The sequence below is a fragment of the Uloborus diversus genome, chromosome 1 (genome assembly GCF_026930045.1).
Source record: "Uloborus diversus isolate 005 chromosome 1, Udiv.v.3.1, whole genome shotgun sequence".
NCBI lineage: Eukaryota > Metazoa > Arthropoda > Arachnida > Araneae > Uloboridae > Uloborus > Uloborus diversus.
In genome coordinates this window covers 61710040-61737954 of record NC_072731.1, presented here as the reverse complement: position 1 = coordinate 61737954, position 27915 = coordinate 61710040, and the positions used below count along the sequence as shown (strand labels likewise).

General features: G+C 34.0%; 1 protein-coding gene across 2 annotated transcripts in view; it reads right to left on the bottom strand.

Moving 5' to 3' along the window:
• The window catches only part of LOC129229974 (rho guanine nucleotide exchange factor 26-like), a 149679-nt gene that overhangs the window by 66749 nt on the left and 55015 nt on the right, over positions 1–27915 (bottom strand). The window contains exon 1 of one of the 2 annotated variants that reach the window (XM_054864362.1): positions 58–833. The exons of the other annotated variant lie outside the window; for it this stretch is intronic. Coding sequence (XP_054720337.1) covers positions 58–688 — 631 coding nt within the window. The 5' untranslated portion in view covers positions 689–833. Of the gene's footprint in view, positions 1–57; positions 834–27915 lie in introns of those variants that run through there. 2 annotated transcript variants of the gene reach the window in all.

Sequence of the window (27915 nt, the reverse complement as noted above, 5' to 3'; positions counted from 1 at the left end):
CTTTCTTCTATATATTAGACATAGAAGAAAGTAATAAAAATGAAAAAGAATACTCACCCGAACGTTTTTTCGATCTGTAATTCTTACGTGGAAGAACTGTTGGCGTTGAATGCCATTCACACAGTTGTTCGTAGAAATCATTATTCATCTTCAGAGAATCAGTTCGCTGCTCCATGTCGCAGTTGACGATGCACAGACGACCGTTCTGTTCGCATATAGGCCTCCGCCTTGATTGCCTCCAGCCTTCACGATTGGGTGAGTTTAAACAGCACAAGTTGTAATATAAACTGTCTTCGGCGCCCATATCAGCAGGTATACCTGTATCGATCGAACAACTGAAGATGGAATGCTGGCACGCAAAACAGATACATGGTGGGTGATGATGTGGACCTATCTCATTACATTTCACTTGAAGCATGGAAGACTCAGCTTTGGCACGTAGCTCCAATGCACTGGAGGGGATGGCTTTGCAAGCGGCACAAGCAGAGGACAAGCCTTTATGTATCAGATTGACCATATCGTGTATTCGACTTAATCGGTCGTAAGTATCGATAGTTTCTTTCTCTTCCGTTGACAAGTTGACTTTAGAGGACAGCGTCTGGTATATGCTCTGATTCCTGTCCTCCCCATCGCTCATGCCAACACCACTGTCTTCTTTATTGGAACAAGACTCAGAAGCTTTACACATCAATGACTGGCTTTTTGTGGAGTTGGTTTTACCATCAGGTACATATTTAGATTTTCGAAGACTATTTCGTCGAGAAGATCGACGATAAATACTGGATTTCTTACCAAAACTATCGTGTGCATCTTTTCTTAATGTTAATTTTTGATATGCGTTAGTACTTTTGGAGTTCCTGTTACATTTAACATCACTGGAAGACATACCTTCGTACATTTCTATTGCTTTCTGTACTGTGTTGGACTTGACAACACCAGAAGATGACTTGAAATCTTTCGCAAGAGTATGATTTTTCTTCGTTACGCTACTTAAGGAATGCATGTAACTATTTTGAATAGAAGGTGAGAGACCGCGTTTAGGAATAGGCGGTGCACTAATATCACAGTTCCCTAATTTATTCGAAGTTTCCGATGCATGATGTTCTTTTACGCCGAAGGAACATGTGTCCTCCTCTGATGCAGATGAATTGGTGTGTATACCAGATTCCGAAGAATTTCGGGGTGAAGAATCGGAGGTATTAATGGTTTGAAGAGATTTGGAAAGTAAAAATGTCTCTTTCCTTTTGACTGTCGAGTTCTTAGATTTGCTACTATCGACTTTGTTGTTAAGTAAATCATCACTTGAACGTGATGAGTAAACTAGTTGTTTTTTGCTTAGGTTACTTTGAGAATAAGATTTACAGGAATCTTCAAGCAAAAGATTATCAGACGATTTTGTACGATGCTCTTTGTTCCCTTGGTCTCGGAAGTAAGTGCTTGTTGATGAAGAATTACTTTCGGTAGAAGAAACGGAAGACCTCCACTTCTGCGCATCGGTTCGTTTTGAATAATTCACTGAAGATTCAGATGGAGCAACAACAGAGTTATCAACAGGAAACTCAGCACATTTTTTACCGATGTTTGAGGTGTTGGCACTTACTTCTTTCCTATGAGATGAGGGTTTTAAACACTTTTGAAGAGTGAAAAGTTTCAACGAGTTTTGATTTCCGAGTTCGCCTTCAGAATGCCGTCGCACATGCGCAGCATGCGAGTAGCTTTTTATATGAACATCGGTTTTGTCAGAAAGTTTTGTGTTTAATTTCAGAAGCTCGCCTAGCAGCTCGTCTACTGCACCGGAATTTTTAGATAGGCTTAAGCTCAAAGACGTCGGCGCACTGTCAGAACAATATAATTTCTTTTTCGATTCTTCCGGGCTTCCACTTTCGAACTGTTGTCGTATCTTGAGCAATTTCGGATTGTCTCGAATGCTTCCAACTTTTCGACGTTGGAAATAGTCAAAACCCTTTTTTGAATCCGAGGGAGAAACGCTACCAAATCCGCGAGCCGGCATTTTGGCTTTTAAAAGGTTCTGAACTCAAAATTATTAACTAAAATCAAAATTTGCGTCACATATTTCGATGAAGTTGTACTTAATGTAAGTTATTTGCAACATTTCTTATTTGCGCTTTGCTTCACTGTATGACGTAAAGATGAAGGAGAGTCGATGTCTCAGTTCTACAAGTCATTTTTATGTATGTCCTTTCGAAAACCTGGAAAAGAAGATGAAAAATTTAGTGCGTTCTTCAGCAAAACATATGTTATCAAATATTTTCGAAATTTTCAAATTTCAGACATATATTATACTGTTACACATAACAGTTAAAAAATGTTATTACTTGTTTCCATGATTATTTTAAAAGCTACTTCACTTTCACCCATCAAATGCGACATGAAATCGAGTATACACAAATCAATTTAGATATTTTCTTAACTGATATACAATAAAATCTCAATTATCCGCAGAGCGGATTATCTGCTTTATACTAATTTACTTTCAAAAAAAAAAAAAAAAAAAAAAACATTTTTATCAGAGATGATTAACTGAATATAGACAAATGCACTCATTTTAAGTTAACAAGTGAAAATCCATTTTTAGACAGTTATGTCTTTCTTCCATCTTCCTTCTAAGGACATCAAACTTTCCAAAGTCATCGAAAGCTGCGGTTTATATTTTATGCAAAAAAAAAAAAAAAGTGTGGTGTCATATATCTTGTCAAACTCTTCCTTCCCCTTGTTACAAACTGTCACAATTTCAATTTCACGAAACCCCCTCCGTCAAAGCGTGACTGACATCACTTGTGAACGGCCATTTTGGTAATATTGTGCCCCTGATTTTTTTCTAAAATAACAAAAAAATAAAAGAAAGTACTAAAATTTAAAAAATAAATAAATGACTAAGAATAAGTCAAAGTAAACAAATAATTTTCATGAAAAATAAAATCCTTTGTAGGTGTTCCCTTTTAGTAAAAACAAACCACACCCAATTTCTTTTTATTCCCGTTGCCAAAAATATTTTAAAAAATTAAAACTTTACAACGGAAATTTAACAGGGTGTTCCGTTTTAACCTGCAAAACCTTTATTTTCGCAACCGTTAGTCCTAAATGTATACTTCCAATTGCAAAAATGTTCAAAATCAGATGCAGGATTATATTAAAAGTTTGAAGTGAAAAAGAAAATGAGTCAAAAATTACAAAACTTAACTTTTTATACGGGTCCCAGGTCCCCTAACTTATGTTTCAGGAAATAATCTCCATTGAAAAATAACTCCAACACAAAAAGTTTGAAATTAGTACGATCAATATTCACCGAGATATGAAACGCAGCGTTTTGTGACTTACACCACTTTTCACTCGCCGTCAATAACACCTTTTGGGGGAAAATATATTGGTTAACTTGTGTTTAAATTTACATGTGTGCATAAAGTGATTTTTCAAATTATTCGATGTTTTGTAGTGTGCTATTTTTGAATAGCAATGAAATATATACAAGTAGTTATCAAAATAATGGAAACACTGAGACAAGTGTGGTGTTAGGAATCGCTACTCTGCCGTAAATGTTCTGTTAATGAAGGTACCTTCTGACTGTAATAATCACTCACACTGGTGAATCCAGATGGTGATTGCGTACTGTGGTCACTTTTGCTGCTATTGTTCGTTTTTTAGATATTACAATCCACTTTAATACCTGTCGGTTTCTTTCACCGAGCTTCTTTTTCCATTCACTATTTTGCTTTGCCGAGCTTGTCTTACCGAGCTGTGCGTATGCTGTCATAACGTTAGATACTGTACCTCTAGAAACGCCAAAAAGTTGAGATGTTTCAGTTACACTTGCTCCAGCTAGACGTGTTCCAACAATTTGGCCTCTTAAAATTTGAGAGGTCCGACATTTCAAGTGCTTGAAAAAAATTCAAGACTTCCAGAACTTCAATTGAGCCACCATATACTACCAAAATATGTACATTGCTACTTTAAAAAAAAAAAAAAAAAAAAAAGACATGAAATTTTATTCTTTATTACTTACGAAGTACAGTCAAAAATATCACATTTATTCACAGGTGATTCCATTATTTTGATCAGGGCCTGATTACCGCACAGGCCTACTAGGCCTGGGTCTGGGGCCCCCCCTAAGGGGTCCCAAATTACTTAAAGAATTATGCACAGCATTACAACTATACAAAAATACACACATTTTTAAAATAATAGTCTTCAGAGGGCCTCCAAATTATTGTGGGCCTTGGGCCTCACTTTTAGTTAGTCGGGCCTTGATTTTGATAACTACCTGTAAATACCTTGTTTTTCTTACTTTAACGACATGTCATTCTTCTGAAAGAGCGGTAAGTTCCAATCTCTTCTTCTCTATGGTCCCTTAAAACTTTAAACTGGAAAATATCTCCTTGAGTTTTGGCCGCACAAGTGTCAAGTGTTTTGTGTTAGTAATAGTTTTCAATGGAGATAATTTCTCTAAATATTAGTTAGAGGATCTAGGGCCCGTATAAAAAGTTAAATTTTGTATTTTTGGACTCATTTTTATTTTTGCTTTAAACTTTCAATATCTTGACTCTGCATCTGATTTTGAACATTTTTGCAATTGGAAGTAGACATCTAGGACTAACAGTTGCGAAAATAAAGGTCTTGCAGGTTAAAACGGAACATCCTATATATATCAACATTCATTATCACCGTAAAATTATTTGCACTTTGAATTCACTTCATTTTGATTCGGTCAATCAATATCAACTTTCGTACGATGAATGAATATTTCTATTTTTATTAACAATTCATTTCCTATTTCTTGAAATCATAAATTAAGAACACATTAAGAATCAGCACAGTTTTCTAAATTTTTTGATACTAAAAAATGTTTTTTTTTTTTTTTTATGAAAAGGGAAGGCTTAAAGGCTCAGCCTAAACAAAGATACTTAACCAGGGAAAGATTGCCCACTCTGAAACTTCGATTCTTTAACCAATTTAAATCAAAAAATAAATAAACAAATAATGCCACACTAAGGAGTAGAAAATTTGTGTGCACAATGTGCAAGACAAAATATATATTATACATTTTAAACAAATCTTAAGCTGATAATATGAAAACAAAATTAAGTATCCGTCAACAAGGCAATAATTAAATGCAGCGAGAAGGAAGGACACTCAGTCAGGGCCGCGCCGTCCCTATGTGCAAGGTCGTGCGGCCCACGACGGCGCCAGAGTCAAAAAGACGCCGAACTCTACCAATCGAAAATGCTCCAAATTGTGGAAATCTCTCCAACCGAAAATATAAAATTGAACTTTTCATAAAAGTATCTGAATGAGGGCAGTGAAATTATACTGCTCATTGAAACGAACAATCCGTCTCGTTGTCTATCTAAAAGGAAAACTTATTGCCTTATTGTTTCTAAATAGGCTACTCAAACGTATAATATTTTACACTGAAAGCACGTGATATTAATTAGTGCTTACATTAGCATTTTCTTCCTAATAATGTGGAGCCGTGAACGCCATTTCGGTATGTCTATGCACGAAGTTGAGCATACGAGGCGCAAGAACTGTTTTTGCTGTTCCTCATTTTAGTTCTTGCGGTGAAAATGTCTTATTGTTCGTGGTAATTTGACTCTTGTGCGTAATATTTATACATTTTAGACAACAATTTAGGGTAATGTTTTAGTCCCAAAAAGTAACGAATGGACCATAATTATTGTATTCTCCTTTTTCCCTTTGAATAAAATTTACCTGAGCATAATATCTATACATTTTAGGCAACAAATTAGGCTAAATTTTTAATTCCAAAAAGTAACGATTCTGTATTTTAGAATTACTAGTTCTGCCGGAAAAGATTCATTTTCAGATTTTAAGGTGAAATATCCTCTATACTTCAGTTGGGAATATAATCAGTACTCTGTTGTCATGTTTTGACAGGCATAAAAGATGTTTGATTAATGACACTGTGCGGGGGGGGGGGGGACCTTCAAAATGCTTCTGACATTACTCTTGCTGATTCTTATGTAAAATGACCCCCCTGAATCAAAATATGACTACCATTTTCCGACATCACTATCCACTTTTTAGAAATGGTACTCCGCAATTATTTCGAACATAGGGTGAGCCTTATACTCTAATTTTATGCCGAAAAATAAGAGAAAAAATTGTAAAACGCTAGGAAAAAATATCGGTTTTGATGATTTTTGAATTATTTTAGGGGAGAATCCCCTATGAGTCGCTCGACGCGGTCTAAATGTTCATGCTTTTGAATTTACACCTCTCTAGGTCCTCAGAAGAGTGTTAATGGCTAATATAGTAAATTTTCCCTTCCCCTCAAAATAAAAATAATGGTATAAAACTGTAGATATATTTAAAAAAAAAATGGTGGACGCCATTTCCAAAACGTGGGACGTGATTGGGGGAAATGGTAGTCATTTTTGAATTCAGGAGGACATTATTTTAGAATCAGCAACAATATTGTCAAAAAAAATTTTAAGATATTTTTTGCCTCTCAATGTTATTCACCAAATAGAGCGGCGTTAACTTAGATATTTTAAATATTTTCTTTTTCCAAAACACATTAGCATATCAGAGGTGCTACTGAACTCGAAATAACTTCAAGATATTAAGTAAAAACATACACTGTATCCAAAAATTAAATCTTTAAATTGTTTTTTTAATAAATTAAATGACATACTTTTTTTTTTGTATTATATTTGTTTGCAAAACCTCACACCAGGTAATAACTATATTTTCCTCGAACGCCACTCCTTATAAAAGCGCTCAAAAGACATTTGCATGACGGCGCCTACCACGCTTGGTGCGGGCCTGCACTCAGTGATATCTCGAAAATTAAATAAGAATAGACACTAAAAAAGTTCGTTTTTATCACTCATCCTATTTATGGCGAACGGAAAAGTTTCCCAGAAACTTTTCTGGCTGTAGGTTGAGAGGTAAAGATAAAACAGTTATCACTTGCGTAAAAATTTTTTTAAGATAACAACGCTGGGAATGGGGTGTGGGGTACTTCTACATACGGATGTGATTTCCAAGAACAAAACTTCGGAAAGGAAGATCTGGAATTAAAAAGAGATAAATTTCAAGTGTTCCGAATTCTATAAGGTGTCAGGTTGTCAAGATGAGTCATAGCTTGTTGGATAGTCTTCGTTTTTATTCCAGTAAGCATTGCGCAATCATCAGTAATAGACTAAGAGATGATATAATTTATTTTTAATTAGTACGCGTGACCCCAATAACAGCAGATGGTAGCATCATAGAGAAATCAATCAAACTTTGAATGCTGATCGAGATTGTTTTTTGTTTACTTACTTTTTCCAACAAGTGGTATAGAAAATTTCGACACCTTAAGCATTGTTTTATAGTTCACGCTTCGAATGAGATGATTCTACGAGTAAGAGAATACTAAAATATTTTTGTGCCATTTTTTCAAACATTTTTTGACTTAATGTGTAGGATAAGCGGTTGGTTTATCAGATCCCTTGATACCTACTTGTGTAGTCATCAATGATCAGCTATTAAAAGTTGTTATGAAATTTTCCACCAGTCATAACTAAACTTAGTTTTGAACGGAACCCTGAAAGCCAACTGTCCCTTTTCTAAAAGCGAATAATCTCGAGAAGGAAATCTACAGAAAAACGTATTTTTAAAGAAAAGATAAACGAAACTCGATTGTTAGTAATAATTATAATCGTACGAACTTGCGTATAATTATTATTGAATACCTTTTTTTTTTTTTTTTTTGTTATTTTAGAGTAGCTGCAAATTTTCAGAAAACATGCCCTGGGCTTTTCCTGTCAATTTTTTTACTTCCTTTTACAAAAAAGGAAGTATTGTATTCGCAAAAAAATTTTCACCCAAAAATCGGCCTTAATTTCCATTTTGCTCACCCCCGAATGAATGTTGAGTGTTTTTTTCAACCCGACCACACGTGGATATGTGCCTAGGAACGTACAGACACGGGAAATATCCATTTTGACGATCCCCGAGTTAATTACAACGAGTTTTCTCGTGACGTCTGTATGTACGTCTGTATGTGCGTATGTATGTATGTATGTCGCATAACTCAAGAACAGAATATCCTAGAAAGTTGAAATTTGGCACGTAGTCTCCTATTGGGGTCTAGTTGTGCACCTTCCTTTTTGGTTGCATTCAAATGCTCCACATGGTTTTTTTTTTTTTTTTTTTTTTTTTTTTTTTTGAGCAATCACGATTGCTTCTTGTTCTCACTTGACTGTTTTGATGTCCTATCATTTTATTTTCCCACCGCCACCCGCTGCAGCATCACCGTCGACCGGGTCCTCACGATGCTGCTCCTATAGTGAAAGCCGTCTCCAGATTGTATCCATGTCCTACACACACGCGCATACATACACAACCACACACACACACACACAAACACGCACACACACAAACACATACACACAACTACCCACACATTCATGCCTGCATACAGACACAAACACATATGCCTACACACACCATACACATACCCCTCCTCCACACATTCATATACACAACTACCCGCACACTTATGACAGCACACAGACAAAAACACATATGCCTACACACACATACACATACCCCCTACACACAAACACACATACCCCCTACACACAAACACACACGCCTACATACACACACTCGTGATTGCGAAAAACATAATTTAAATTCAAGATGTCAAAATTCAAATTTTTTTTTTTTTTTTTTTTTTTTTTTTTTTTTTTTTGCCAATTTTTGGGGGGAAATCATTGTTAATTTCGATGTAAAGTCAAGTGGTGTTATAATTTGGCGGACACTTGGCGATATATCGCCAGTCTTTTCGTCGCCAAGTTTTGTCGCCAACTTGGCGACAAATTTGGCGATTTATATATATATATATATATATATATATATATATATATATATATAATCTGGTTTCAATTAGGCCACTGTTGGTGATATTTAAAGAGTAAACTATTGAATCATATTAAAACTGCCATAATGAGAAAACGAAATTAAACTGGAGTAAAAGGAAATCATGTGATGCACCACACATCAGCTCGTTTAACTACAGTAAAATACGCACTGCGAAAATTTCGCGTTCTTGTTCGTACATTTTCTTCTGCATCTGTTTATTACTTGCTGATACTGAAATCAATCGTTCACTGCTTTAAATATCAGTTAGAGGCCATTCATTCCAGGGTTCCGAAGGGGAGGGGGGTTGGAAAAATCTCTACATACCCTTATATGGGTGGGAGGGGGGAGTCAAACCTATTCTTACGTAATATTTTCCAAATCGATATTATATACAGTGGCCGCCAGTTAATTGAATCAATGGTTAATTGTATCAACTGCTTTAATGAATCAAATCGTCAAAAACAAAACAAAATCCAGCTTTATTGAATTAGCCGCTTTATTGAATCAGCTGCTAAAAAAATCAAAACTAATCAGAACAAACGCGATTCATATAAGCGGCGGACACTATCAGAAATCGCGCGGTCAAGTGTGGCAGCGATATTTCATTTGCGTCCGGAAGGTTAAAAACGTATTAGAATGAGTCGCTTTTTATTTGTCTTAGTACAAAGAATGAATTGTGTAAAATATAAAAAAAGAATCGCATATGAATGGCATGTTTTATTTTTAATTAGTATCGCATCATGTACAAAAAAAAATGTCGAAAAAATATTCAGTCTAGATTCCAACTTTTTAGTAAATATTTCATTGGCCACAAAGGTTTACTTTTATAATAGTAAATTTAATAACGATTCAAGTGATGTAAGATTCGTTATTTTATATTTTGAAAAAAGATATGGAATCTTACGTAAAAATTAAGAATTGGGAAGGAAGGGGTTTGAAAAATCTTACGTACCCTTACATGGGGGAGAGGTTTGAGAGTGTTTTGGATTTTGTGTCGTGCAAGAAATGTAAAATTTTAGTTTCGTGTTAGCGCGCAACCTCGTTATACGAGAGTTTCCGAAAATTAACCCCTTGTATTAGACGGAAACTGCTGAAAAAATCCGCGTTTTTTAGAAAAGGACTACCAAAAAAAAAAAACAATGAAGTTTTCAGGTGACAAAACATTGTTGTCTTTTTTTGCAAAGTTAAAAAAAAAAAAAAAAAACTGATGAACCCAAATCCGATGGAAACATATCCCGAGTTCCTGTAAGACTGAGACTGCGACGTTCTCGTCCACCTCCGATTTTTCTACAACCGGAAAAATCAAGTCTGTGAGTATTGATCAGTCTAAATTACATTCATAAAATATTTAAATTTTAATTAGATTTTCGTCGCTTTTTTAAGTTAAGTTTTAATAGTATATTTCTGCATACAAGATAGATGTGTCATAACCAGATAAATGAATGAAATGAACCATCTTTACGGAGATATCAGTACATAAAATATAAAAAAGAGCAGAGACCGTCGTAAGAAGCTATTATCTTAATGTTTACTTTATTATAATTAATGTGCACTAACTTCTTAGTTACGTCAGTTAATTAATGTTTAATCACGACTTTTATGCTAAACAATCCTTCATTTCAAACACAGGCCCAGATATATAACTTTCGGGTTCCACAACAAATATAAACAAGCCCAATACGCTTTTTCAACTCGTATCTGAGATGTCCATTTTTAACCTAAGTCGCTATGTAAATTTGAACAGGATTAAAACTTTTTTTCAGCAAATTCAAAGTTCACCTTTAGAATAGGAAACATCATACTATCCCTTCGCGGCTTTAACAAGGTGAATCCCAAAGGTCAAACTAAGTGATTTACTTTAATTATTATTATTTAATTAAATGTAACCTAAGTTTAAGAAAATTGCCCTTACGTGAGACTACATAATCTATGGTTACCGTTTCCGAAAATTTAGAGCTGGCAACACATTCTAAAACCTAAAAAAATTAAAAAAAAAAAACTTTAAAAATAGATTTCAATAATTTTTCTATGCAGTTTTGAATTTTTTTATGGGGGGGGGGGGGGATTTCTCATAGCTTTTGAAAATTTCAGAGTGTTTTCAAAAAATTTTACTTGAGTCCTCTCTCACCCCTGGCCATGATCTCCCCCAAAATGAAATCCTGTATCCACCCCTAATGATTTATACCAATTTCTCATTAAAAAAAAAATTGCATTGTGTTGAGTGAGCTTACGTACGAAACTCAACATGCATAAATATAGTTCTATTTCTATTTTTTATTTATTTATTTAAAATAAAAACCTGAAATTTCGGGCTTCATCAATTACAAAACGCAGAATTCCGTGATGGCCCCGGAAAAGATCCATGTAATTGCTCAATATCGATCATAACGCAAAAAAATTACGACGAATTCGAACATTCAGAGACAGTAAACAAGGTTCAAGCGCTTATACGGGATTTCGCCAAATTTATCTTCTGTTGAAGGAACTTTCCCAAGAAAAAATATAACTTGTACGGACGTTTCAGGTCCGTGAGAATAATGCAGATACGTTGCTTATGATTTATGAACTCTTGCTTTCTTTTCAGGGGTATGGGATTTGATTGGTTATTGCCTGAATAAACATTCTTTCAAGACAGGATGCCCGTAGGGAGGGAAGGGTTTGGCGCAAGTTGCGTCATCTAAATTGGGGGGGGGGGGGATTTTTAATTTTTTAAATTTGTCTATTTAAATGAATTTATTGATTTATTTTTAATAAAAATTGTTGCATTATTTTATTATGTTTACATTTATTTCATTTATTTATTTAGTTTGCGTGTGTGTCATTAGCGTAGCACAGAACTTTTGAACAAAAAAATATTAATAATACTAATTAAAAATAAATAACGAAAAAATTAATAAAAAAATTTAAATAAATAAATACAAAATATTTTTAAAAAATAAATAAACAAAAAATAGAGCTAAAAATAAAAATGGGACCTCTGCTTAAAGAGCGAATTTTATTCAACACATCCAATTTCTATCCATCAACCTACTCGGAAGGTTTTAAAAGTAAAAAGCGGTATTACGCATTCCACACCAACTTTCCTCATCGTCATTTCTCCATCCTAATTTCAGCTGCAAATAGAGTTTAGATTTAAATCAACTTTCTCGATTTAGTTCGTGTTTCCTGTCAACAGGAGGTTCACACCTTTATGAACATTTAGACAGTGGGAGTCCGCAATTTTTAACAAGTAATTTTGCATCCCGCCCTGAATTTCAACCTTTGGATTTCTATCTGCAGTATAAACGGGAAAAGGAATGTAAGCTCTTGAGAGAAATGGATATCCTGTACGAAACGTTAAAAAATGTATGCGAACCTTTTCGAATACTTAGCAGATATCCCAAGGGTGATAGTGGATTCAAGGAAAAGTTTTCTGAAGACAGTGAAATTTTCTGAAACTATGAAAAAGCTCGACAGCCTCCCCTCCCCCCGGAAAAAAATCTTCAAATATGCATATAAAGATCATTGATACAAATCATTTTAAAAGGTGTTTTTTTTTTTTTTTTTTTTTCTAATTTTAGAATGTGCTGTCAGCCCAAAGTCTCGGAAATGGCAAAACAAAATTTTCGGAAATTTCGGATCAGAAACAACCCTGAGACATCCTATTTTCAAATAGGAACTTTTTATAGTTATGAAACAACTGTTGCAAAAAGTTTTTACGAAAATATTGATGCAAATAAAATATTAGACAACGGAAAACTTATGTATATGGAAAAAAAAAAACTAATAATGGAATTTGAGCATTTAATACTATTGATTTTATGCATCGACAGTTCATGCAAATAGCTTTGCCTGTGAGCATGAACTTAGATAATCTTTCCTACCGAAAGACCATGTTTCAAATTGCAAAATTTGTGAAGAGCTAGTTTTGAAACGCACAAACCCCAAACAAAACCTAAAATATATTCAAATTTACATCAGAAGTCCATGTTTAACTCATTTCTGTATGTGAAAAATTCCAAAACAACGAACTTTTAGCGTGGCATTTTGAATACATTCCGTTGCACTTAACGCTGTAGAAGTGAAAGTAACAGAAGGTATAAATATGCATAAATTAAACTAGTATGTTGTAGCAGGGTTGTTAGGTTTAAACTACGTTGGTTTAAACCAAATTTTTTTTAAACCATGTTTTTTTTAGAAAATTGAGTCGTTCCCCCCCCCCCCCCCCAAATGTGTCCAAGAATTTTTCATGTAATTGGAAGATGGAAAATCCAATTAATGCAAATTAACCAGCAAAGCTTTACACAGATAAATTACATATTTATCAATTTGCAAACTTTTTTTTAATGTAATGCAAATTTCTAAACAGTTTTTCTTTCTTAAATCAATGTAACTTTTCTTTTTAGGTATATAAATATAAGGCATACCAACTATGTTTTTCTAAAATTAGATAGGCAAAAAATCCTAGTACTTTGTAGTCTTTATCTATTCATTTATTTTTCTTTCATTTCGCTTTACATTTCAAAAAGTCGAAAAAGCGTATTTCAGCCAAGATTTCATTTTACTATCTAATTTGCTTAATTACTTAAGAGTTATAAAGATAAATCATTTAAGCAATTGGTGGAGCATATAAATCTAGACTCTGTAGAATATTTAAATAACAAAAAAAAAAACTTTGCACACTTTTTGACATTTACAATAGACGGCGCAGTTTGAGCAAGAAAAAAATGTATAAAATATTAAAAGCAAAAATATTTGTAACTCTGTGCTTTTGTAACAAAATTTAATGTTAAATTTTCACATTTTAAAAACTTTTTTAACCCCAATATAATAAAGAGATGATGTATGAATAGTAGAAGAATAAATTAACATTAATTTTTTTAAGTAAAACGTCTTCATTATTGAAATGTGTTAAAAGTATAGTTTCATTTGGATTTGTACATTATTTGGATTTGTACTGTAAAAAGTACGGAATAAATTAGGATTGAAAAAAAAAACTTTAGAACTTGTCTTTTTATTTGAGGATAATAGTAGGAATGATTTTTTAAAAAAGAAATTGTATTCCTAAACGTATTAAACCAGAAGAAATCATGTCTGCAAAGAAAAACATAATGATTTTCTTAAAGCCTATGTGTCTTACTTGTATGAGACTTTTCAATTGCACATTTACGTAAAATATTACACGACCTGTAACTTTTTTTTAAATCTTTAAAAAAAAATTGAGTTAATCATTTCATTTTTAAAGTTGTGTAATGTACATCAGACTTGCAATTCATTCGTAGGTACTGCAAAATACTTTCTATGCTTAGAATACTTGATTTTAATTTCACTTTCACTTATATATTTATCATAGAACGCTATAGTTATGAGGAAACTGATTTACAAGATTTAATTCTTGGTTATTTATAATTATGACTTAACTCTCACAGTAAATTATTTCTTCGATTATTCATTCGTGCCAAGGTTTATTTACTAAATTTATGGTACTTTTTTAGTAGTTGACGATTTTTGAACAATATTTCTCCTATAGAAAGCGCTACTTATGAGGAAATTAAATTACGAGATTTTACTTTTAATTATTTAATTAATTATCAAGTAATTAGGTACAAATGTGAATATTAAACATTCTTTAATAATCAAATCATTAAGTATTCATGAATATCCAAAAATAAAATTTTTCTTCTCATGGTCGTAACCAGAAAAAAAAATTCGGGGAGGGTTTTAAAACTTTCAATGCGAAGGTTTGCACTATTTGTTCTAATGTTCAAGTCGTCGAGTTATCTATTATGAGAGCGTTTTATGCATTTAATATAAATAAGAAAGACATTTGAGTTTTGGAGCAATATTTTTTGGAAAATTTTTAAATATAAACGAACATTTAAATGTCAAACCGAACGTTTCGGGGGAAAGGGGGGAGGGTTGAATCCTAAGACCACCCTCCTTGTATACGGCCCTTGTTCCTCTTACAAATAGTTTTTTTTTTTTTTTTTTAAATACCAAAAACCCAGGTTTTTTTCCAACCCTGTGTTGTAGCCATCGTGAAACTTTCTTCTGTGTCTATCTTATGAATTCTTGGATTTCAAGTATAACCACTCGTGTAATCGCTACTACAAAATTCAGCTATTCGCAAAAAAAAAATGGGAAGATTGCGATTTGGGAAACTAGCGATTTTAATTCATTGACGTTAAATTTTTGGCACCGATGCCAGCGCGTGAAAAACAAAGAGCATGGAAATACAGTCAACTCACGATTACTCGAAGTCTCAAGGGACCACATAAAACGTTCGAGTTATTGGTAATTCGAGCTATGGGAAGTTTCCACATCAGACTCAAGGGTTTGGGACCCAAGGAAAATTCCCGAGATAAAGGAATATTCGAGTTAAAGGTTTCGAATTATCGAAATCCGACTGCATTTGCATAGGGTTACCAAAATAAAATTACTCACGCAAAAATTTGACGACCGTGCCAATTTACCAATTATTGAAGTATCCCCACAAAAGCAGACCGTAGATGTAGTATTAACTAGATACACAAAGAGAAACCGGTTCCATGGGCAACGGAGGCCTTTTAATAGACGGGCAAGCGTCCGTACAGCAGGGTTGGCCGGATTGGACCCAATGGGTTTTTTTTTTTTTTTTTTTGAAAAAACCCATTTAAAAAAAAAACATTATTTAGCCCACTTTTGGGTTTTTTTTTAAATTTTCTGAGAAGTTTTTTTTTAAATAATTAATTTAAATACTTTCACAATTTAAACTTCTTTTTTATTTGTGTGTCACCACAGACAATAGACATAAAAAATGAATTTTGAACTTTAATAGTATTTCTTAACTCTTAACGGCATTTAAAAAATAGTTCAAAGGTTTTAAATAAATGTATTTAACCTTTTACTTTAACTGGATCAATAAATAACTCAAATTATCTTGACTAAGTCCTGTCACGTTTGATTTTCTCAATATTTGTAGATTGTACAGGGGAAACTGCTTTAGCTAAAAGGCTTTCATGTGAATTATTTTCTGCAAATCAACACATCACAAATCTCGAATAAAAAAGGTATATTTTTTAGAAATTAACAGGTTTTTTCAAACAGTCGACAAAACAGGATGTACAGTATCTTCATTATCTTAAGAAAACGTTTAATATTTCTTACTCTGTACACAGAAATAGAAAAACAGGCAACATAAAATTCAAAGAAATGTCTTAATTAAACTGGAATTCAGTAAAAAGGAATTTAAACTACTTGAGGTTCTACAGTAGTTTTGCATAACAAAATGAAATAAAATAACGTAAAATGCAAAACTAAAAAACAAAATGTAGTAATTAAAAACGAACAATAGATTTTATCCCTCGAGAAGTAACTTTACCTTAACTGTTTGTAATAATGAAAACTAAAAAATATGAAACTTCATCATTCTTGGGTTTTGTCGTCTTTTATACTTTTCTTCAGAAAACGCTGAATTTTGACTAGTTTTCCAGCTTTTTTTACCCGAAGACAATTTTTGCGTTTTGTCCATATACTCGACAATATTCGAGTTGAACCGAACCATTGTTTCGGACACTCGTCTGGTCTGTGCTAATTCTGTATTAGCTACCAGTTTGTTTGGCACTCTAGGCTTCCTTAAAGAGGTTTTTTTACCTCCAGCTCAGTCACTCCTATGCCGGGCTGATGAGTGCTAATAAGCACGAAACTGCAGTCCTTGGCTGGAATGGACTGAGCTGGCGGTGTATTTCACGTATTTCTGCCTTAGCCCTTGCAATAGGACGGTAACTTACTGAATAGACATAGATGTATGTCAAATCTTGCTGAAAGTTATTTTTTCTCGTAACTATTTTTTTTTTTCTAAATCGCTAAAAAATACAGGATGAAACGTCAAATTCATTAAAATGCAGAGAGTACACACTACTTTTCTTAATAAACCAGAAAGGCTACTATGTACACTGCCGTGTACCCTCCAAAACGGCGTGTTGCAATGGCGCCAGGTGCCCGGACCCCTCCCATGACCCTTGAGTTTTTATAAATTGACTATAATCCTATGTATGTAGTACGTAAAATAATTTCAAGCAAAGGTAACAATAATTTCAGATTTAAAACCAGAAAAAAAAAATTTTTTAACATGCTTTTATTTATTTCACCTGTATGTATGCAGGGGCGGATGGGACCGGCGGGCAGCCGGGCATTTGCCCGGTGGGCCGCCACTGTTCGGGCCGCATTGAATTTTACAGTTAAATAGTACAGAATAAAAGAAAAATCTTTGTTTTCCTTCTTTCTTCCTTAAAAAAAATTTAAATATCTGTGACAGCATCATAAAACCCGGTAAATTTATCAACAACTTATAAGAGAAGCAAGAAAAGCAATGGTTACAAAATTTAAAAAAAAAAAGAAAAAGAAAAGAAAAAAAAACTACAAACTCGTGTTATGAATAATAAGATGTTTTTCTGTGTGTCGGTAAGTTCACCGGCCGATAAGATAATTTTGTTGCATAACTGCCCAGGACTTTCTAAAGCCCGAACAACTGCCTCTAGTTCATGGGGATAATGAACATTTCTAGGTAGGGCCGTCGCCAGGGGAGGCGCCGAACCGAGGCTACCAATTTTAATTTAATGGTGAACAAAAAGAAAGGAAGAAAACGTTCTTCGCATCAAAAAATTAAAATGTTTATAATAAAGTAACAAGTGAAATTCCAGTGACAAAAGGTACTTTTTCAGCAAATTTTTAAAAGAAAACGTTGAAAAAGTTTGAATATTAAGCACTTAGAACCTTGAATGTCATTTTGGAATCCCCATCCACGGTTTTTTATTATGATTTACCTAACTGAAGGCCCGCTGAAATGTATGTTTCGAACAACTTTTAACGAAAAAAGAAGTATTCAGTTACATAGTAAAAACCTTTGACAAGCTTCAGCTTAATACAAGAAATGTATAAGAAAAATAATCATGTCAGTTTCGTTGGGGCCGCCGAGGTATGTTTTAAATTGAAAAAAAGAAAAGTTAAAATGCACTAAGGGAGATTTAAAATGTTGTGATAAATAGTCACACCGGTATTAAGCAGTAAACCGGCCGCAGATCCCAGCCGTGCTCGTTTAGGGCTTCAATTCAAAAATGCTTGTGGGAAGAGCTCCCAAACCCTTGATAACTTCAGCAAGTTCATCTGCAACTGCGTTTTAGAATTTAAATTTCGAAAAATTAGCGAAGGAGGGTCCCCGAACAGCTTCACCCACTAACACCAAGCTCGTCTAAAAACTGCGTTTTAAAAGCTAGCTTTGAAAATTTTTTGTTGGAGCGTCCACAACGCTAGCCAGCATCATTAAAATGAGTCTTTAATTTCGTTTTATAGGCTTCAATTTCGAAACATTTCCGGTGGAGATCTCCCGAAAACTCCTCCCTCCTCCTACCTTAAATCCCTAAGATCGTCTAGAATACATTAAGATTAGACAAACCATCAAAAACTATTTAAAGCTGCGTTTTTAGACCTACAATTTTGCAAAAAATATCCAGGAAAGCTCCCGTATCTCTTCGCCCCAACCAAAGATCGCCTCAAGTGCATTTTAAGACAAACTCGGACCCATTTATGCAGAAGAGAAACCCTCGGAGTTAATATTATACGATTAGGTTCAGATTGTCAATGTTTAGATCTACTAATTACTTGCTTTTAAACCAGAAGCTGAACCCATTCTCTACTTCTGTATTTAAGATACAACGTCTGAAATAATTAAAAGACCGCCCTTTTCATACACGGGAAGTAAGTGTAAAAAACGTAACTGTACTTTTTTTGACTTTGCGGCGGGTCTAAATTCAGGAGACATCGACTAATGCAGGGGCGGCATTTCAGCATTTCATTTGGGGGGGTCGAGTTTCTTAAATACGTATTACCACAGTGCGGTCCCAAACACACATTAGCTAACAGGAAGTGTTCATGAAATCGGTTTAATATGAATAAAAATTAGTGTTTAGTAACAATTAAAATTTTGATCCACTTTCTAATAAGTTATCATACAAAACAATTCGAAACTAACCTTTCGGAAAAGTTTCAATGCGTGATTTTTGGAATTGGGAGAGCAGGGAATCGTGTTAATAATCTGTCAGTGCCTAGTGTCGTGCTGTTTTACCAGTATAGCTAAATGGATTTTTTTTTTTTTTTTTTTTTTTTTTTTTTTTTTTTTTTGCCCATTGTGCTTCGAAGTTATGTATGAAAACACTTTTTATATCTTGCTCTTCAAAGGTACACAGGGAACTTCAAAAATTGTGAGGGGATTAATTTTTCAGCATTGAATAATCTAGTCTCGTCGGCGCGCTCAGCTTCAATGAGATGTTATCTGCCGCCAGCTCTGTTTTTCACTATTCCGGACTGATGAGTCCATAACAAGGATGAAGCTGCAATCTCTGGATGTGATATTTGGTCTGTCGGTATAATGTAATTTTTATTGCCTCATGGTAAAAATTTTACTCATAATTGAAACATTTTATTTTTCGTTTTCAAAATCCAATGCAGATATATGGAGCCAACCATACAGGAAAATAATTATTATCAAATTGTGCTAATTTCATTCGAAACTAAATCTATTATTTCATACAAAATATTAAAAAATCAATGTTTGACTTCACATCATAATGTCATTCTTTAATTAATTTATTTATTTATTTTTTCGCCTTTTTAAAATTGGCTCGAAGGAAGAATTTTTTTGAAAAGTTTCACGCTTGATTGAAATATACATCTACGTAAAATGTATTTTCAGTTTCAATTGTAGATTTAACTATGGTAGTATGGTGCACAGATCAATTGTAGATTGAACTGTGGCTTGAATAGTCCGGAAATTAAGGGTAGTGGATAGAAGATGTTTTGATAGATTAAAGCATTTTTCAAAAACTTTCCTCAATACAAACAAATTGAATAAAAATTCAAACGAAGTCATACATGCTAAAGTGCATGAGCTTTTTCACCATTGAAAGAATCGTTTTGCAATAATTCTTCTAGTCGTCAAATCACTCCTTTGAAGTTATAGAGAAACGTTTTTATGGTTTTAACTCTTGAAGACCATCTTGTGTCACTCCGAGATTGCATAATTATGGAACCCCATAAAAGGTATTTGTTGATATGTTTTTTTATTCAATAATCACATACTTTTTAAGAAGTTTCTATGAAAGCATATAATGCATTGAGCAGCTCAAACGTGTTTCTAGCAGAAGAATGCGATGAACGCTCATTAAATGTTCACTTAAAAATGAGCGTAAATGTTAATGTAAAATATCAAGGATATTTCTTGTGAAAATGATGCAGCCACACCACTTTGCACGAGCGTCTCATATTGGTCATACCATCATTACACTGGGCACAAAAGTATGAAATATTTAGCCTGTATGAGGAAATGTCTTCTTTAGTCAAAATTAACATCAGTTTTCTATGTTCTGAAAAGGCCGGAAAATACTTCATAAATTTCTAAGTCATCATCCAAATAACGAAAAACACTTTTCTAATCTGGGAACGTGTCGAGTTTCATCAAATAGTTACTAAGAGCCAGCGAGATTGTTTTTAATGAACATCGATTTCCGACTAACATAAATTGAATTCACCCATTTTCTATCATTTTGCGCAAAACTTTTGGGGGTGCGACCGCCCCCTCTTGACCCCCCTATTTGCCGCCCCTGGGCTAATGTTAACACAGAGCTAATGTTTCCATGATGGCTTGACATGTCGTCGACCTGAAGCCCTTAGAGATATACACCTGCTTTTCTGGCTAAAGCTCCTCTTTAAAGAATATTCCTTACCTTAGTCGTTTTCCTCTGCCATCCAAAAATAGCCTATACAGCATTTATATTTTCCGGGGGAACGTTTCCTAATCCCCTTCTGCTAATAATATCATTAAGGATCGTCTGAATTTGTGTTTTACAAGTTTATCACAAATTATACATTCTGTTTTCACGCGATATCACGTGAAAAGTTCCTCCTCTTCAATCGTTTTTGCATAAAAGGTGTGCCTGCAGAGACTGACTCGGTGGTTTATTTATCGGTAACAAACTTGTTAAAAAACTTCAATTTCAAAAAACATCCCCCTTCCCAAAGAGCGTCAATTATCGTCGGAATTTGCGCTTTGGGAGCTTCAACTGAGAAATTTTGTCTAGAAAAAATTCCTGAATCCCACCCCTTCTCCTAGTGTTTCCAAAGATTGCTTACACTTGCGCTTTTAAGACTCTAATTTCAAAAATTTCCTTGGGGATTTCATTAAATCCCCCCTCCCGCAAACATCGCCCAAGATCATATAAAAATGCGTTTTTGTTGCTACAATGTCGATAATTTTCCGGCGGGAGCGCCCCCCCCCCCCCCATCATCTGCAAGAATATTGCGCCTTTTTCTATGCAGGTGTTTGTATTACTAATTCTTTTTCTCCATTTCCGTAAAAGGAAATACTCCTAGATTGAGTCCTCAAATTGTAGTGTTGATTCCCTCCTAAAACAAGAAGCTGAATCCGTTTTATCTTTTACATTTGAAAAAAGTAGAGAGTGGGGGGGGGGGGGCGTCGAGTAACTCTTAAGAGGCCGGCTGGCCTGTAAATGCCAGGGCCGGTTCGTGCTCTCCCATCCGCCACTGTATGTATGTATGTATATGTACGTATGTATGTAACTTGTAACGGAATCTTGCAGCTCAAATTTCGCCCACTTCCTGCGATCGGATTCTTTTGAAATTTGGCACGCGACCTCAGACCCGATTACAATGCAATATTCTATAATCAAATTAATTAATTAACTCTTTTCAATTGTTAGGTTCCTCCAATTTTAATCAATATTTTGGTATAAATCCAACAATGTAAAAAAGGAAAATTTTTAACAAATACATTAAAAAATGCTCGCAAAAATTATTTAAAAATATCTACAAAAACCTTTAATTTTTCTGCATCAGACAAAATTTGTTCCAATGTTCCAAGGCAATTAGAACATGAAATATAATTGTTTTTAACTACATGCAAAAATTTAGGTGAGCATTCAATTGGAAATTCATTGCTGATCAGACCATTGTTGAACAAAACTTTTATTCAAATGCATCTCAAATTTTCAAAGTAATGTAGATATGATTTCCGCAAACATACATCGATGACTCACAGTAGCTTCCCATCGGGGTGCCCTTGTCTTAACTTTAAGATATTACCTCGCACTCGTTTTATAAATAATTTCGTCAATTCTGGATAAATATTTCAACTGTAAGACTAAAAAACAGAAAAATAAAATAATAGTTTAAAAAACTAAAAAAAAACCCGCTTTCGTAGCAAAGCGAACTAAAAAGTGAAAAATAATCTTTGGATGATAGTAGTTGACCAATCACTTAATTTTAATGTAATACAAAAAAGCGTGGGGGGCTTGAATTTTTTCCATTTATTGTCCAAGCAAAAATGTACATAGACAGCACCCCACGCTTTTTTGTATTACATTGAAATTAAGTAATTGGTCAACTACTATTATCTAAAGATTATTTTTCACTTTTTAGTTCACTTTGCTACGAAAGCGTGTTTTTTTAGTTTTTGAAACTATTATTTTCTCTCTTCCCCAACAAAACCGAGCTGTATGTGAACATGAATTGTTCTAGAATGATGATTTTGCTTCTGTAAGTAAATACATTCATTCTTGTGCGTTCTGGTATTTTAATTAAGTATTTGTTATTCATAAATTTATTTTATTAACTAATGCTGTTATTATATATTTTTTAATGTTTTTGTTCCAGACAATAACCAAAAGAATTTGTTTGGATTCATGTTGAAGTGTGATATGAGGAATGGTGAACCTTCGATCCTGGAACCCCCCCCCCCTCTCCCCCTTAGAGAAATTCCTGTGTGTGCCACTGGCCCGTTGGGAGAAAAAAAAATTGATAGTACGCACAGTAAAAGCCTGTGTTACAACGAAACACTATTTAAAGTTCATGGTTTGTTAGAATTCATCACACTGATGCATACTCTTCGTTCAGCGGAATATTTTATTAACAAAAGATGAGGCGTTCTTTCATTCATTTTAGCTAAGTGCTATAAAAATGTGGCAAATGGAACAATGATATATCGCATGGATCTTTTCAACAAAACGCTGCGGGGTAATCTTTATTACTTTTGTCAGTCCTGCCCACGCAACAAAAGGACCCGAAACAGGAAGAACTTTTGTTTGAAAGTTCAAACTGGAACTCGTCGGAACAAATTAAATAGGAGGGGGAAATGTCACTATCGTAATCTGTATTGATGGCGAAGATAATCGCATATAAAGAGGGGGACAGGCGTTGTCAAGGTTTTTGTAGATAGGACAGGAACTCACTGATAATTTATTTGATAATAGTGAGTTCTCAAATCTTGAAAAAAATACGGTTTCCATGGTGTGTTTTTTCAATTAAGTTACAAAATATAAAATAACGTGTATATTGAGCATCTTTTATCTCAATTCTTAATCAGAAGTTTCTCAACCTTCAAAACTCTGGCACAATTTTCTGTGCATTAACTATGAGGTCAAGGTGCAAACTATGAACATATTTCACCATTTCACTTTACCCCACATTTCTACTAATAATATGAAAAATTTATATTGTTACGCGTTCGGTGGAACTTCAAACTTCCTTTAAAAGATGACACAGTTCTTGAGAAAACACAGGAGATTTATTTACAACTATGTACAAGAAACATCGTTAGCAACTGCTAAATTAACCACAGCAATTAGGCAAATATCAATTAACACCGTAAACTCAACGGTCACACACGTATTTACATCGAAATACACAAAAACACAGCGCAAAGGCAAATACACACTTTCCAGCCCACGGCTCAGACCAGTCTGACTTTGAACATGCGCCATGGCTATTTATAAACCTCGAAAGAGAGCTTTCAAACATTCCACGAGATTCCCGAAGTTTCTTTTCATTTTCTTTTTATTTATTTACAAATCTTAATCATTCAGAAATGGAGGGACCATATACTTTATTCGAATGTAAGGGGGTTGTATACTCATTACAAGAAACTATTTACAGGTTACGTTGCAAAGACAATTTTAGATGAAAGATAATGGAATAAACGCCAAATTTGGCCAGATTAAAACAAATTAATCAGAAAAATAATTATTTTTTACAGAAAATGTAACATTGCCCCCTTTCTAAGGACTGCATGTTCCGGGCAGTACAATCCCCAGAAACGATGCCAAACTTATATCACAAGTTTACAAATACACATATTAAATAATAACCAATCAGACACAGAAAACACAATAATAATAAGAAATATTGCTAAACATTGAAAGCAAAAATTATCTACAACTTTGATGTTATCAACCATGGTTGTCTACGTAATTACTCATGAACTATGGCCATAGTATGGGGCTAACCGATCATAATGTACAACCCTAGGTTTTGCGTTTAGGTGATTTTTGGATCCTCACTACGAAGTCATTCAGTCGGTTAAGAACTTTATAACATGCAAAAACAGACTAATTATTTCAATTTTAGAGCATAAAATTCTCAAAACTCGCATCAAAGTGAGTGTTTCATTAGTGTCTGCCATGTTGTGAAAATATCGGTAGTTATCCAAAACTCGATATATTTCTTAAGTCCAAAACTGGTGTTGTTCATGTTGTTGCCCGATTTCGGGCCTCATGCTGTTCTTAATTTTAATCACGCAGTAGAAAATAGATAAATAAGAGTTAGAATTTTTTTCCTTTTTTTCCAAAAAACATCGGCAATACATCGCCCTTTAGATGCTTTTCAGGGCCGATGGGTCCATGTTTTCTCCAATTTAGCATCGGCGGCCGATGCCGATGGCTAAATTTTCGAACCAGCCCTAATAATGACCATAAAAAATCGTGACAAAGCATTTACAAAAGAACATATCTGTAATTATAATAGCAATTAATATTCTCTCCACCGTTCACACACACACACAAATTCTGAAAACAGAATACGTACTCAAAGACTACAACAAAAATGAAACACAACTTCAAAGTAAGTCGAACAAAATATACGAGCTTAACATGAAATTTAATAGAATATGCTTAACACTGACAGACAGAAATATTAAGTTTCATATTTATCACGCACTCGTAGACGTAAGAGGTAATAGTTCGTAATGGATCATAATTCCCTCATTTACGCCTTATAACAGGGGAAAAAATAGAATGAGAGAGGGTGTGCTAAATTTTTGCAATTTATTAGGGAGGATCAACATGACACTAATCAATGCTCTGATTATAATGCAAAATATCACGCTGTTACTCTTTCATCTTCTCAGACAATAGGTTACGAGTAATAAAACACAAGGGTGTGAGCCTAAGAACGTGTCAGGTCATTCTGAAACCCGTTTGAGACCCTTTTTTCAACACGTGCCCACAGGTAAGGTTAAAGTAAAATGGATAATTCCAACCCGATTAAATGATCTTCAGTTTTCGGAATTACAAACGATACGAGCAAAACTTTTTTTTAAAAAAATCATTGAACTACGTTTCAGGCAGTAATTTTAAGAAAGCAAATCACACGGCTCCCAACAGATTTCTAAAAAGAAAATAGACCTTAATCTGATTTTTTAGAGGCTAAAATTGCGGATGCACCGATTAATCAGCAGTAATCAGTAATCGGCGTTGCCGGTTGTCTAATAATCGGCTGGAAAATATTTCTTTTAATTAAAATCACTTTTGCTTAAAACAAGACACTATGCTGAATGAATTCATTACACTTAACTAATAGTTTCTACCTCTAGCTGTCCCCTGTTTTATTGAAAATTTAATTATTAGGGCCATTCCATCACCGTCACGTGCGGAACAATCTCACTCAACAACTTCACCAACATTTTGTTAATCAAAATACATTTTGATTAAACAGGAGTACGCACATTTTTTTATCTTTTCATTTGATACAAAGATACTGCTGACACTGGATAATTTTCAGTAAATACTTTTGTTACTTCAAATTTAATTTATTTGCATGCGTCACGTGCGGGACATCCAAAGTCAACCTCTGGTTGATTGCTATATGCATTGCTTAATATTTTTGCTCTATTAATACAGCAATGATGAAACAAATTGTAGGTTTTGAAAGCTATGGTTCCAACTTAAAGAAAACATATCTTATTTGTTGAGAAATAATCGTTTAAAACCGTTGATAAATAGAACTTATGCATATGCCCATTCCACTGAAAACGATCATTTTGACCCGTACGTGATATAGTTCCTATATTTCTTTAAAAAAGAAATAATTTAAAAAGGTAATGACGAAATTTTTCGCTGAAGAAGTCACACATACGTTTGTGATTTCGTATGCGACAAAATTTTGTTCATCACCCTTTTAAATTATTATTTTTAATGAAATGTATGAAGCGTCACGTGCGGGACAAAATTACCGTTTTCCGTGGAATCATGTTAGAGGTGTGAGTATCATATTTATATTTTTCATAGAAAAAAATACACATGGACAAGGGCGTCCATATAGGGGGGCAAGGAGGCCCCAAGTCCCCCTTTGAAATTAGAATTTTCTTGCTTTTAGTACTTTTTTTCGCAAAAGTTTAAAAACATTTCTTCTCCAGCATTTATTGAATAAGTTATTGAAAATGTCAAATTTTTATAACTATAATATGTACTGAAATCTGTTTATGGGGAAAATATCCTGCTAAACCATGAGGAAAATATCTGAGCCCCCCTTAAAATTTTGCATATGGGCGCTCTTGCACATGGATAAAGAAATTACAGAGAAAATTCGGAACAAAACGGAAATTTTAAAAGAAAAGAGGGCACAGATTTTTTTTCTTTTTTTTAAGCAAACAGTTAGGATTTTATACTTTAAATGGGAAGAATACATTAACTCATTAATGTATTTTTATTGAGGCACAGAGGTGATGCATTAGAAAATGAATGCATGATAAACAAAATTTAAGTAAAACTGGCAAAACGCATGTTTTCGTCGATGTCTTTTGCATATAACTGTCCACATTCACCAGGTTTCTGTATCTCACAGTAACGTACATACCTTCAAAAGTGTCACCAAAACAAATTCAAGCGACGAGAAATTTTGTTTCTGAGAATGTTTTAGAGTTTGATCTTGGAATCAATTTAACCCGAAAAATATTATTGCGAAGGGGCCATTCTTCAATTAACTAAAGCTCCCGAGGGGAGGAGGGTTGGAAAATCTCTACATGGCCTTACTTTGGGGGAGGGGTGTCAAACCCGTTCTTAACGTAATACTTTCTAAGTCAATATTTTATATCAGAAATCGCGGGGTCAAGTGATTTGGGAGGGATCATATTTCATTTGCGTCTGGAAGGTAAACACATATTCGGCGGGGCTGTTACTTGTTTTGAAAAGAATGAATAGCGCAAAATATAATTAAAAAATCCTACTATGTATGGCATATTTTATTTTTAATTAGTATCGCATCAAATAAAAATATTTTTAAAAAAATGTCGAAAAAACTTTGAGTCTAGATTCCAATTTTTTAGTAAATACTTCTTTAAACTAAAAGGTTTAATTTAAAATTTAATAACGATTCCAGTGATGTAAGATTTGTTATTTATTATTTTGAAAAAGGAAATGGAATCGTTCGTATGAATAGAGGATAGAGATTTGAAAAATCTTACGTACCCTTACATGGGGGAGGGGGGTCGAAAATTTCGAAAATCATTCTTACGTTATTAATGAATGGCCCCTAAGAGATTATATTCCAACGACGAAAAGCGACGGTAAATCAGCTTTAAAAAATAAAAAATAAATAAATAAATAAATAGAGAGAGAGAGAAAGAGACATAAAGAGAGAGAGATGAAAAGAAAGGCGAAAAATATGAGAACTGGGACTGTTGTCAATAGCTAGAGAATTCATTGGAAGCAGACGATTACGGTCCATTCCAAGGTTACCACAGCTTGTTGATAAGTGGCGTACATGTATTATGATGGCTGCGGTGCGCCCGTTTGTGGCTTTCCTTTATTTGGATACAAAAAACGAAAGACAAAGCTTAAACACGTGCCAAAATAAAACGGTTTAAAAAATCACAGTTGCACGAAAACTGAATAAATTTCGCACGAATGTATTTTCTTTTAGTTTTTCTATCAGAGTTTTTCC